At 38.0% G+C, this 14222-nt stretch overlaps 1 protein-coding gene and 1 pseudogene across 1 annotated transcript in view; both read left to right on the top strand.

The window, feature by feature from the left end:
• Nucleotides 1–534: 534 nt before the first annotated feature.
• Nucleotides 535–14222, top strand: part of LOC135685064 (cation-independent mannose-6-phosphate receptor) — a 61128-nt gene continuing 47440 nt past the window's right edge. Inside the window, exons 1-2 of the mRNA XM_065200813.2 lie at nt 535–725; nt 10136–10385. Of these exons, the coding sequence (XP_065056885.2) occupies nt 556–725; nt 10136–10385 (420 nt within the window). The 5' untranslated portion in view covers nt 535–555. The remainder of the gene's footprint in view (nt 726–10135; nt 10386–14222) is intronic.
• Nucleotides 8025–10122, top strand: LOC148958411 (uncharacterized; annotated as a pseudogene).

The following is a 14222-nucleotide window of genomic DNA, read 5'->3' on the forward strand; positions in this document are numbered from 1 at the left end:
TTACTTTATTTTTTAGTTACTTTAACACTTATAAACTAGTTTTTGCTTTTTACTGACTCTTACTGTTAATATTCAAAGCAAAATAATTGTTTGTAGAATGAATACTTCGTCAAATCACGTCAACAAGGAACATAATTTTGTCTTGAATGTCTATCAAATAATTTCGTAAACGTTTGCGTTGTTTAGCTTGTATCTCATCTCACCATTTACATTACTTTTTGAATTAAACAACTATACATATTGACGTTACTTTTAATTAGCATTAGATCTTCTAATCGCGAGAACTGATCGTGTGGCTTCGATACCTCAATCTGGAGCTTTTTCCTGTGTCCATCAGCAAATCTTAAAAAATTGTTTCTGTTAAATGCATCCTATTCATTATTCAGTTAACCAATAACAAGTTTGTAGAACTTATTATTGTAATCAACAATTGATGCTGAAAAAGTTTTCAGTTTGAGTTTGAGTTTAGTGCCTGCCATCCTGGATCCTGCGATCCTTCCCAATTTGAACTTTGCGCCATGCTTCTGCGCAGCGACACCCATGTGAACTCATGTGATGCCTAGGCCCTATCCTATCAACAGGCCATATTATTTTTTCTATGCAATGTGGAGGAAGGAAGTGGCTATTGTTTCCCTTCTGTTGCAACTGTGCAACTTTGAGGTTGCATTTTCATCACGAAATTGTGAATATGAAGTCGGGAATACAAAGTTCACTGTGGCAGACTGGTATGTTAAACAACTTTTATCTTACGGCCGAAGTTTCAGAAACTCTTTAACAGACCGTTGCTTATTTTCACCAAACCTCTACTTATTATTGCAGATATTTATTCCCTGTCATTTGAAAGTTGGCTGCAAGGGCCGAATGGCAAGAAAAGTCATTTTGTACGAGAAAATAATTAGGTCAACTGGTAGTTGATTTCTTGAAATGTTTTTATGCCTTCCAGTTTTATTGTAGGTTTATAATAGGGAATGAGTTCAGTCCAGTTCAGTTCAGTTAATTTATCTAAATTCCACTACATAAAAAACACTCTGTTATTAAACAACTTACATCAGAAGAAACTGCAGATTAATAATTAATAACACAGTAATACACAAAAACAGAGAAAGATACGATACTATATGATTTGTATGAGGGAGAATTCTTAATCAATCAAATCATACCACAACAATCAATCAATTTCATTTAACAACAACAATTACTTACAATATAATACTGTATATATGTGTATCAAGCATATGATTTTAGCAAGGAGGAACTCTCTCAGTAGCTAAGCTAATCGAGAAGAGAGCAATATCCTCCAGAGAAAAGGTGGCTTTACTTTCTCTCAGAGAATTTGTAACTCAATTCCTTAATTTTTTGTAAAGTTCATTTAAGAGACTGATCATTATGCTTAGTAAGATTTCTAATAGGTAACCTTTCTCTGGGGTATCTCTGGGGTGCGTCTCCCTTGGAAAGCTTTTTCAAAAAAGGATGAGCTTTAACTAATTCATCAAAGATTGATAAGAACCTATCAAACTTAGCATCTACATCTGAAGAATTATGTTTTCAGAATAATTAGAATTATTGTTAGGTTTTCAAAGTCATTTAAGATATCATCTGCATTTAAGCCTAGAAAATTCATTTTGTAACATTGTAGATTTTTATGGGACGTACTGCACTCCTAAGAATAAAAAAACAAGGGCGACAAGGGAGAACAAAAACAAATGATCAGTTATTTGAGTCAAAATATTTCCACTCACTATTTCATTTTCTGGGATATTAGCAAAAACATTATCAATAAGGGGTGAAGATTTTTCAAATTGATTTTTTGCAATACCTGAAATATTTTTGTGACAAATGCCACATGGGTACTGATAAGGTTTCATTTAAGATTTTAAGAATGGAAGAACTAATTACTGAATATGAAAGGCAAAAACAACAATTTGAGTAGTCATACACTCAGTAGTTTGTAAGAGTTTTAACCAGAAGAGCTAATTTCTTCGAGCTCATTCTCTTCTGTGAAACTATGTCTCTGAATGGGTCGATTTTTTATAATCAGTTCATCTTGAATAATAAGGACCATTTCACCTTTTTTGTGCATGAATCATAGACGCAGTCTTCGCACGCCTTCAAACATGCCCAAATCATCCAAGGCATGCAAATCATCGAACATGCAAAACAAAGAATTCGCCATAAACCATTGCTTATGTTTGGAAGACTTTTGAAGCAGCGGTAAGTCAAAGCCACCAAATTCAAAGGCAGTTCTGTCATTTTCCAAGGTGTTGTTAAAGCACCTCCCATATGAGATTCAGCAATGGCGTCACAAAGTAGTTACGACAAGATCGCTTAGTATTACGGTTATTTAACCAAGGGGGTGCCAAGGGGGAGTAATCTGCAATCAACTCTTGGTGCTTTATTAACCTTCAAACTCGATCCAAGAGTTTCCTTCACTGTTCACCTGATTATTCTGTTCTTTGATGATCATGGCGAAAGGAAACGCAACATTTATTGGTTGGGGAAAGAACGGAATTATCGGATGACTACAAATGCCATACAGTGTTATGAAGATGCGATTTCGTATTGCAATCAATGATAATATATGGACTGACGGGAAAGATAAAATATCTTGAAAAGGGCAATGGTGCTCTATCTTTCGAAGAGCAGAAAACAAAAGCTTTATAATGTTATCGAAGAAACCTAAGCTAGAGAAAAAGGAGGAAACTAAAGAAAGCTCTGAGGAAGGAGAGGCGATGACTACTGTTTTTTAATTATTTTAACTGTCATCCGCTATGTTAAGGATGATACTGAAGTCAGTGATGCTGCATGGTAATTTCTCGACAACGCGTGGTAATTTCTATGAGCAATTGAATTTTTTTCCACCTTTGTACCACCAAAGCAGTCCTGGTGATATTAGGCATGCGATCGCACGCGCACGCCTCCACACACACCTAGAACTGTTGATGCCTGTTTTCTATCACACGCGCAGTTCTGTGTTTTGAATTAATATTCTTTTTCTCTTTTGTTTCTTTTAATTTCTTGTTTACTTTCTTTAAAGTAATTTTTAATTTAGTTTGTGTGGGTTATGTTGATGGCACTCCCAGAGGCATTTTAACTCTTTACTTTGTTTCCATTAGGCCTGGTTTCCATTACTCCATTTTTGTGTGTCTCGGCTCTCTCACTCCGTTCTTCTCGCATTCTCAGGGACACATTACCCTGGGCCACTTGAATGACTGCGTTTTCGATTGCCTCTATCTTCGCTGTTCCCAATAAAACGATGCGTATTCAAATGATTTAGTTTTTGGATGACTCCACTTTCAACATCGTTTTTAGGCATATTAATGAATTTCAAAATCTAAAAAAGATCCACTAGAATTTGTTCTCATACGGAAACGGAGTAATGGCAACAGGCCCTTTAAGTGTATCCTTTTTGTGAAATTATTTTGGTTTTAAGAAACTTCTTCTAAAATTCCATAAAAACGTTTTGGTTTTATTGAAACCTCAAACACTTTTTCAAGCACACCTTCTAATAAAAAGATGACATCATGTTTTCATAGAAATTGTAACGTCTCTATTTTATGAATCGCACGTCATCGCACGCCTAAACTTTTCAAGGTGTGCGATAACCAGAATGCAGCCAAATTTCATATCACTAGGACTGCCAAAGGATTGTTTGCATATCTTTAAATGATTGCAAAAATATTCTATAATTTCTTCCTAAAAAACCTATTAACTAATTAAATTTAACATCTCTAAAGAAGAACAAGAGCAATTTCTCCGTCAATTTCCTTGGTTTTATTTCTGTTTGCAATACAAATTGTCTCCTTAAAAGCAGCATCCTATAGTTCTTGACAACAGGGAAGAGAAACGATGGGTAATAAGCGGTCCACATCGCACTCCATCGCACACGTAAAGTAGTCAAGACATGCGAAACCCCGCCTGCAGCCTATTTTGATAATACAAAGACTGTTGACGGGATTTGGTCTGAACGTTTTTGAAGTGCTCTTTAAGATAAATCAGGGAAAAATAAAACGCCTGAAGGGTGTTTTTGTCTGGCAGATGATAAAACCTTTTCACAATGTTTCCAAGAGAGAAATTTGGCAAGAAAAAGACGAGGGTCGTAGGTCGATCCATCTTGTCGTTTCTGCTCATGGTTTCTAGCCTGCACGCAAACTTTACTTTCCGTTGCGAAGGAGAGCCAGGACGGAACTTGTAAAGTTTGCCTGTTATTGAGTTCTGAGAGCAAACTTTAGGAGCTCAATCTTGCGCAATTAGTTGACCCGCAAACAAGAAGCATCACAGACACTATCCAATGAGACAAAGTGCACGCTTTCTACGAAGAAACTATTTTGAAGTGCGATCAGAATTTAGTGGAAGAATTTGGCTTTTTTTCCAAAAGCAGAAATTTTGTGCCTTGATTTTCAATTTTTGCTTCCATTTTTGAAACATATTTGTAGAAACTGCGTCGATGTATTGAAAAAAAGGAAAAAAATTGAAAGAAGTGAATGAAAAAGTTATATCAAAGTACAGGAAAGTTGCAGATGCAATCAGCCTTGGGTTGGAAGACCTTCCTGGCTCAGGGCGACCATCAAAGATTTGAACGACGTTGCTGTTTGAGGAACAAGAAAAAAATTAATCACTGGTAAAAAGTTGTGGCCATCATGTAGACAAAGACTACAAGTTGAAATTAAAGAGGGAAATTATGAAGATTGACCAAATAATCAAGGAGACGTTTCAGAGGATGAAGAGGTGTCTGCCATTCAAAAATCTTTGGATTTGGAGGAAGATCGTTCAGATGTTTCCGATTTCTTTAGTTCTCTAGGGGTATCACCAATCAAACACCATGCCGTTTCAACAGCAGTGAAAACAAAGCAAGGGATACGCAAGCTCGAAACTGTGGTGGCAACATTGACAGAAAAAGTTGCAAGATCTCTTGACATACCTGTTACGGAACTTAGAGCTCAACAAGATACGTCTGAGTCAAGTAGTGAGGAAATAAAGAAAAAAGTGGCTTCCTTTGATGAAATTATGGATAATCTTGCAAGAAAGGTAAAATCATTGGATTGCAAAAGCAAACAATTACAGATTCTTACATTGCTGCCATCAAATTGGTCCAATAAAATGGCATCAGATTTCTTTGGTGTCTCGGAATACATGGTTCGTACTACACGCAAGCTAGTCATGGAGAAGGGAATCCTGTCTTTACCAGATCCTAAAAAAGGACATAGCTTGCCCAAAACAACCCTCAACCTTGTGCATAAATTCTACCATGATGAAGAATTCACCAGAAATATGCCAGGCAAGAAAGATTATGTTGATGATATGATGATTTGTTCCAAGACTAAACTCGACTCGGAACTTGAAAACTAACTAAGATTTTTCTGGAGAACGGCTATCCAGAAGATGTTATTTCAGTTTACATTAAGGAGAAGACAGGAAATTTCTCGGCTGACGTAGAATTTGGTCCTCAAAAGTGCCCGGTCTATCTAAAACTACCCTGGATCGGTAACAACTCCCTACGTTTTGAAAGCCAAATAAAACAGGCCATAACAAATTGATTCTTCGCGGTTAACCCACGTGTTGTTTACAGTACAAAAAAGGCCTTTCGTCCATTCAAAAGGACTGCGTTCCTGCCACAAAAAAAAGTTCTGTTGTTTATGAATTTACGTGCCAGTGTGATTCTGGCTACGTAGGACGCACCACCCAAAGATTGGAGGATAGGATAAAACAACATGTTCCATCTAATATTAGAAACAAAACACATCCCCAAAGAGAACAGCCACCTCGGTCTTGCAAATCCAAAATTACTACTAAAACCTGCGATTCTGCTATCGGGCAGCATTTGCTAGAAAACCCAGATTGTGCAAAAAACTATAATGGCGACATGTTTCGGATTATTGGTAAAGCCCGATCGTCGTTCCACCTAGCAGTTTTAGCATCTATCTACATAAGCACGAAAAAACCGCTACTGTGTAGACAAAAGGAGTTCGTTTTCACCTTATGACTCCACTGGTTAAATTCTAATAGGCAAGCGGCACTGATTGGTCAACCTTTACAGTTATGTGCTCGTGTTTCTGATTGGCCTATTTCGATCCACAACTGGGTATATATTTCTTAGCGTAGAGTTTTCGATCTATGTTCTGACGTTTTAAACTCTGAAGAGTGTCAGACGAAAAGCTTTAGTTTACTAAATGTTTGCTTTTTTCAAAGCCATTTACAAGTTTTCTACCACCAAAAGATTGTTTAAAGATTATGTTAGTATTGCATCAAATGACCACAGACAAAAGAGGTTCATTCTTTGTAATATAAAAGAACTTTTCAATGCCTTTAAAGTCAAGTTCCCAGAAATTAAGATCGGCTTTTCAAAATTTTCTTCTTTAAGACCAAAATGGTGTGTTTTAGCAGGTGGTTCTGGAACACATTCTGTTTGCGTGTGCTCTATTCACCAAAATATCAAACTCCTTCTTGCTCCTATTAATACCAGCTATAAAGATCTACTGCATTTTGTTGTACGCAGTCCTGAAAGCAGAGAGTGCATGGTGAATCGTTGTGATGCTTGTCCAACCTCTAATGATCCCTTAAAAGAACATCTTTTCAAGGTGGCTTTTGAGCATCAATTCAGTGACAAAATTGAATTTCAGCAATGGACAACTACTGATCGGTCAGACCTTGTCAACTGCCAAGAGTCAATTGTAGACTATGTAGACTTGGTAGTTTCCCAGGACCGTCGAGAGGGGGGGGTAACCAGGGTAGTTACCAGGGGGCCCGGGGCCTTGAGGGGCCCGTAGAAAATAAGGTATGTATTTTTGGCTATGAGTTTTCAATTAGCAGCATTGGCAGGGCGGGCCCATGACCCGATTGATATTCGAAATTCATTCTTTCAACAAGGGATCAACAAGCTGGTCTATGATGAGGGCCTTTTTTTGTTAAGGTTTATAATTAAAACATTGACGATACGATCACAATATACTTCTCCGAAAGCCGAAAAATTCGATTGCACTTACATATATCTACTTTTAGGTCAAATGTTTTAGTTATTCCTTGTGTGGACTTCCTATAAACGTAAAACTAAATCTTCCATTCACGGCGTACACCAGAGAAAAAGCACATGCGAAGAACCAAGACAAATCCAAACGCTATAAAAGTCTTTATCAAAATCACTAAGCGGGATCACGATCCAACCAACCCCTGCGATGTCATCTTACAGGCACAAGTCTGGTGCTCAGAAAAGGCAGGAAAAAAGATGCGAGAAAAAGAAGCAAAGAAAGCCTCTCGCACATTGTTTGAGGTAGGTGCTTACAAAAGAGACAAGGAAGGTGATTCAACTTTAAATAAACCTGGTGAAAGCTCTGTTCAAAGCACCGCTGAAGAAGAAGAAGACACAAACGGCTTGGCTGCTTCGGTAGACCATGACACCCCAGAAAGTAGAGAAAGCACTACTGATCCGTCATTAAATCAAGATACTGTTCATAGTGGATCATCTAGTTTTGATATCGGCACATTGACCGGATTTCCAACGATAAAGGAGTTAGAAAAGGTTGTTAGAACTGGTCATTTGCCTCATCCTCCAGAGTTTCCCAAAGATTGCGACGGCCACAAATTTCCAACAACGGTCCTTAATGTGAAGCAGCAAAATTGGGAGGTAGTAAGAAGAAGCTGGCTTGTTTTCAGTCCTACAAAGGCTGCACTCTATTGTTTGCCAAGCACACTATTAATAATGGTTCAAAATCAAAATTGGCTTCTCCTGATGGTTGGGGAGCGAACGACAGCTGGAAACGATTGTGGGAAAAGATTAAGGATTTCGCCATGAGGAAAGCAAGAAAAGCAGTTTTTTAAACATTAAATTAACTCTGATTTTTAAACTGATTTGTTTTAATGATTTGTTTTATATAGTCACTAATTACATGTTCTGTTAAAGACCTTAAAATACAAATTCAAGTGTTTCAGTGTCGTTGATTTCAAAATTCATGCCTTTTACAGTCCATCTAACTGCATTGCTAAGGGCGTAATCCAAAAAAGGTTTTTGCAGCCTTCGACTGTGGGGCCCCATGACAGTCCCAGCCCTGGGGCCCGGCCCGTCTCTCGACGGCCCTGTAGTTTCCCAGCTGGGAAAACTGACAACACATTCCTATTTTGTGAAAGCCCAGGCTAAATATTTGAAGCTACGGAAAGAGAATATTACAGAAAAACAGCAGTTTTTCTTGGAGACTTTGCTGAAAACTACACCTTTCTGATCCAAGATGAGATCCAAAGCTACCATTGGAGTAACCAGCAATGCTCTCTTCACCCAGTTGTTGTTATTTCACAGAAGATGAAATTCTTAAGCATAGGTCCTATTGTGTTCTCTCAGATGACCTAATGCATGATGTCTCATTTGTTCATTCAGTCATAAAGCTTGTGTTGGATGATATGTAGTTAGTTTGTCCCCCAGTTAAAACAATAGATGGTTGTGCACAGCAATATAAAAAACGCAAAAACTTTATTGATCTCTGCTACCATAAGAATGACTTTAGTTTTGATGCGGTCTGGAACTTCTTTGCTACAAGCCATGGGAAGCAGCCTTGTGATGGGACAGGTGACACTGTCAAACGGTTGGTTGCAAAGGCAAGTTTGCAAATACCAGTTTCTGACCAGATTTTGACATTTGAAGCTATGCTTGAGTTCTGCGAGTCTAACACTTCAGAGATAAAATTTATTCCCCTCTACAAGGCTGATTTAAGAAAAAATAGGAAAATTTTAGCAAAAAGATTTTACAACACATATTTACAACACATTTTACAACACATTCAAGAATCAAGAATCATCCTAGTACCACAATGAAACTTTTCAAACTGGTGCACACAACATTCGTTTTTGAAAAAAATTAACAATATTTGTGGTGCTACCTGGGCCTTTCAAGAGGGAAATTTGCAGCTGTACCTGAAGATTGAGGCATATCTTCTAAGGTAAAGGTGGAAGTGATATTTAAGTGTGTTTTGTGGAATCTACATGCTTGAAAACCTTATAGGGCCAAATTTGCATAGCACAGCAATAAACCATTGGATACTACAAACAATTGAACCCATACAAAACTGCGGCTCTGATTTTCGCCCCTAAATTTGGCGGGACTAAAAGACTTTTCCAATGCCCATAAAACCTGAACGGATGGGATTTTGAGAAAAAATTGGTAGAAAGTCTTTTAGCCATAGTTGCAACATGCTCACCAAATTTCATATAATTCTGAGATATATGGTGTCACTTGACAAAAATTTGACATGGAATTACCCAAAATCTAGATTTAGAGCATAGCTTAAGAGGAGAATGTAGGAGGATAACAAATCTGCAAATCTAATTTTTCGCATAATTGGCAAATCCTCTACTTTCGCTAAATTAACAATCGAAAATGAAAACCTGTTCACAAAACTTTATCTTCCTCTTAAAGGCTTTTGCACAACTTTCATGCTTAGCTGCAGTTGTCTTGAGAAATTGACTGAGTTTTGTATTTACAAGCAGTACAATTTTGGGCTGGTTCTTTGAATTAGTCAAAGCGTGTTTGGTATTGTTTACTGAGATGCCATAAAGCCTTGAAAATGTTGTAAACCTTTGCACAAATCTCTTGTCTCTAATTTTCAGTATCATAAAAGTGCATGTTTGCCACTATATATGTTTCAACCAGGAATACGTAGACAGAAATAACGCTGAAAATTGTTAGAATAGGTCGTCATATCGAGGAAAATTATGATGAGGAAAACAGGCTTACAATTAGGTTTGGAATAATGAGAGTTTGTTATATACAAGGGAATTGGTACAAAGTTAGGCAGAATCTAAGGGGTCAGACATTTTTCGTCATACCGTAAAAACTTTTGTATCAGGGTTTCATAATATCTAAATTTTACACCCGTTACAAATACCAACAAAACCAATAATCATGAATTTTGCTTTTATGATAAAAGTAGGCGTGTGATATTTTGCACTCCTGGAAAGCAGAAGGCATGCGCCAGGGTGTTTGCTGGGATGTGTCCAAAAATGTGTTCTCAGTGTTTAATGATGTTTATAAAGCTACTTAGGCTAGTGTTTAGACTAGTTGCTGTGGGACAGAAAAGATTATAAATGTTTAACACATTTCAGATATCTTGTTGAAGCACTAAATTACAGTTTTATTTTTGTATCATTGCATTAGGTCTTGGCTAGTTCCAGATGGCCAGATATTATACAACATATCATTTTGCCATGAAGTTTTTAATTGTGGTGGAGGGAGTATTTGTAAAATTGATGCAGATGGATCAAGGACGAGCATAGGCAAGAATGCAAATGCTGTAACAGCTCTTGCAAATGACCACTCTGGCTTTAGTGTTTCATTCAAAGGAGGACAGAGATGTAATATGCAGAATTATACCACAGATGTGTATTTCATATGCAGCAAAACACTGGTAAGGATTCTTATGATATGCCAGTTTTAAATATTATCAATCCAAAACATAATTTGATCCCAGTGATTTTGCTGTACCAAGCTCATTCAAAAGTTTTTGTTGGCTGTTAGATAGCAAAAATAGATTTTTCTTTTGGGTCCAAAGATATCTGGGACAGTGGGAAAATCAAGCTCATATCCAGTGCCATATACAATGGGGGTGGAAATTCATTTTTGAAAGGGGAGGGGGCAAAGCCACCAATAACGACCAAATCTCCGACATTTGACAACATCTACTGTAAAAATCCCTAAATACTGTGTTTCAACAGACAATTTAGCAAAACCGATCTTGACAAACTTTACCACAAACATTGCTCTTTGTGTATGATCTCTTGACAAATTTTACCACAAACATTGCCCTTTGGGTATCAATTGAGATATAAACCCTGGTCCTCTAAGACTTCTATCTAATACCAGGTACTTATCTAGTGCTCACCATTTTAAAATCTTTTTGTTAAATTCATGTCCCAGAACTCAATCCTTCCTGGGAAAGGTGTACAGTCACATACGCACGTGTTAGTACACTGCTCCCCACAATAGGAAGTTTGTTTATTCGCACCCCTGTTTTATAATTATTCTGTTTTTTACTAAAGAGCAGAAAACAATTATGGTGACAGAATGACTTTGATCAACCATGCTTTGATTTGAGTTATTTATTAATTGAGGACTATATAGTTCTTCATTGCCAGTTGACCAGCTCTCTATTCCGGGCTCACTTTGTTGAGCACAGCTCATTGTATTTTGCCACTGATGTATTCCTATTGTCAAAGTGAAATTGATGGTAAAATAATGAAGGATGTAGAACTAGAAAATCATATCGAATCGAAACCAAAAGTTTTTGGCGCCGTCGAGATTACCAAAAACAAAAATCTAGCGCAATTAGCCTACCACCGAAATTGGCGTGTTCTCCAAGATTCTCACTGCTAGACTGTAAATACCTCTTTTTACAGGTGCTTTTCTACATCAAGGAAATAAATGCTCTGTATGGGTTGTGCTGATGTTTCTACTGGCTCCCCGAATTTTAGCCCACAATCGATCAGAATTTCTAAGCCCCTCGTTTGGATAACCTCATCTAAATAAGAGTTTATGACATTCTTACATGCTCTTCAGGCCCATTTATTTGGCTGACACTGAAATACTCGATTTTTGTAACTTCTACGATTGCATTCCAGATAATTTCATGTTGAAGATAAAAATAACTTACAGAAATTGTATCATTTCTTTACCCGCCAAAATTTTTGTTTTCACCGAAATTTTTCAAGTTCTCACCGAAATGTACACGGAAATTTTAGAAATATGACCGAAGTTGTTTCCACCAAAATTTTTGGCACCGATATTTTGGTACTTTTGTACCTGCTTCCCAGACTCTTATGCGTCCGCTCTTTTCAAAATTAAGATTAACTAACCTCTCCCTCTCTTCCAAACCCCTACCTTTGAAGTTGGTCAGCCTAGATCCATGACCACTGAGCATCTTGGCCCACCGTTCCCATACTTTTGCGTCCTGAGAAATTTACATTACTAAGTCAAACTCAGCCCATATATGGCAAATTTTGGTCCGTGGGCTTGTTTTGCATGTGCATATTAATTGACCATGCTGCGGCACATTCAGAGGTCGTATTGCACATGGGCTTTTCGTTATTTAGAACATTTTGTTTGTTTTTAATACATGACAATATTTATTTAGGGTCCTATGTATCTGATTGCCTTCTAAGTTCCATTGATATTTTATAGCAATCTACGGTCTGAAGTTTAAAATAAGCTTAAATAGTCTTTCAATTTTTTGGCACCTTAAAGTCATTATAACATGCGGCCATTGGCGGATCTACAGGGGGGGCCGGGGGGGCCATGGCCCCCCCCAAACGATTCGACAACGAGAAACTTTGAATGAAAAGACAGTAAATACATTAACTAAACATGTAAATTGATAAGGTAAAAGTTTTTGCATAACAAGAAACTAGTTGTTTATATAACTAACAAACCAAAATTACTTATTACATTACATGAGAACACTAACTGCGAGCATAGAAACATGAGAGCTTTGATTGAGTAATTTTGTGGAAATCAGTGATCCCAACTGATGTCAATATATTCAGAAAAGAATTTGAAAAGGAAGTAGCTATATCGTAGCAAAAACGTTATCGGAGATTTTGCCTTTGAAACGAAAAGCTACATGCGAGCTCATTTTGCGCGAGAAGTGGTGTGTTTCAATGTTGAGTATTGCGATATAATAGCAACGTCATTTTGTCCATCTTTTAACTACTTACAGCTTTAATGGGATTCGTCTTGATTTTAATGCTGCGAATGAGTCAATGAGTTTATCGCTCGTTGGTGTTCTGTCACGGTGAACTTGCAGAAGAAGTAGGGATTCTAATCTCTCCTCAGACATTGTTGACCGAATTGCTGTCAGGGTACTATTCAGTTTAGAAAATAGTCGTTCGGGTTCTGCTGTTGTCACCGGTAGCACAGTGAGAATGTTGAGTAATGTATGCAAATTAGGAAATACATCACCTTGGCAGTCGCCTAAAGCGCCGATAGCGGTATTTGCTACTGTACTTGTTCCACGTGACAGCCATTGCTGCTTCCAAATTTCATACTCTCCTTCAACAATGGACAAGGGGTCTAAAAAGACTCCGTATTTTAGTGCTGCAGGCAAAATATCTTGCCAAGTTGATTCTTTGACGAAACAAGGCAGAATTCTTGTAAGCGTCGCAATCTTCTGCTGATGGGGACCAAATCTTGCTTTTATATCTCCAGCCACTTCATCAAGAAGAGGTAAAAACACATTGATACGATAATAATCAATGGCTTTTTGATTGGCTTCACCTGCATTTGATCTGAACCTGGATTGACTGACTGCTCGAGGAATTGCGTGCATCTCTTCTCTGGTCACTCCAATATTTTCGCCAAGAAGCATTGCCTCTTCAAACATCGAAGCAAACTCATTTTCTTCACCTTTACGCCACGTGTAAAGCTTTGACTGTGTCGCAGAAATCGTCGACATTGCTTTCACAAGATCGCTACCAATTTGTTGCAAAGAACGGGACACTGGGCGAAGTACAGCAGACACTTTCTCGGCCAATACTAGCGCTACAAGGAACTGAGGGTCTTGCAAACTTTTTAACAATCTCCTGGCATCTTTTCTTGTATCTAATGAGTCCCAAGCGAGCATTTCCTCCAAGCACACAACGATGTAAGGCAAAAGCTGTCGTGCAACCAAAACTGATTCATGTCTTTCGACAAATCTTGTTTCACAGAGGGTCACCAACTGCCGTCGCTGAAGCTCTTCAATTGATTCTCGTGCTATGACTGCTTGCAAATAGCTGTTTCTTTTCGCATGCTTGAAGAAATTGTTGATATCTTTGATGTCATCCATGCAATGTCTGATTGCTGGTATCTTTGCGGCTCGAGAACAACTTAGATTTAGCGCGTGCATGCAGCAGTGGAAGTAGTCAGCGAGTGGCGCAGCAGATTTGATAAAGGAGCAAACACCAACTCGCTCACTGGACATCGATGCAGCACCATCATATCCTTGACCAACGAGGTACTGCAAATCCAACCCAAGCTCACTTATATGGCGGAGTAGAGTCTCCCCTATTGCCTTGCCACATAGCTTAATTTCATTGTGCTCTGTTTCATCTGATTGGTCACTGCTTTTTATGTCTGCAATCAGGTCTAAAATTGCGACCGGTTCTTCTTTGATAATTTTTGGCACATTTTTTGTGTCAACGTAACGAATTGCAATGACCAACTGTTCTCGTTTCGCACAATCTTGGGTTTCGTCGGCCATTATTGTCCAGAA

The sequence above is a fragment of the Rhopilema esculentum genome, chromosome 15 (genome assembly GCF_057945365.1).
Source record: "Rhopilema esculentum isolate cy_ngs chromosome 15, ASM5794536v1, whole genome shotgun sequence".
NCBI classification, from domain to species: domain Eukaryota; kingdom Metazoa; phylum Cnidaria; class Scyphozoa; order Rhizostomeae; family Rhizostomatidae; genus Rhopilema; species Rhopilema esculentum.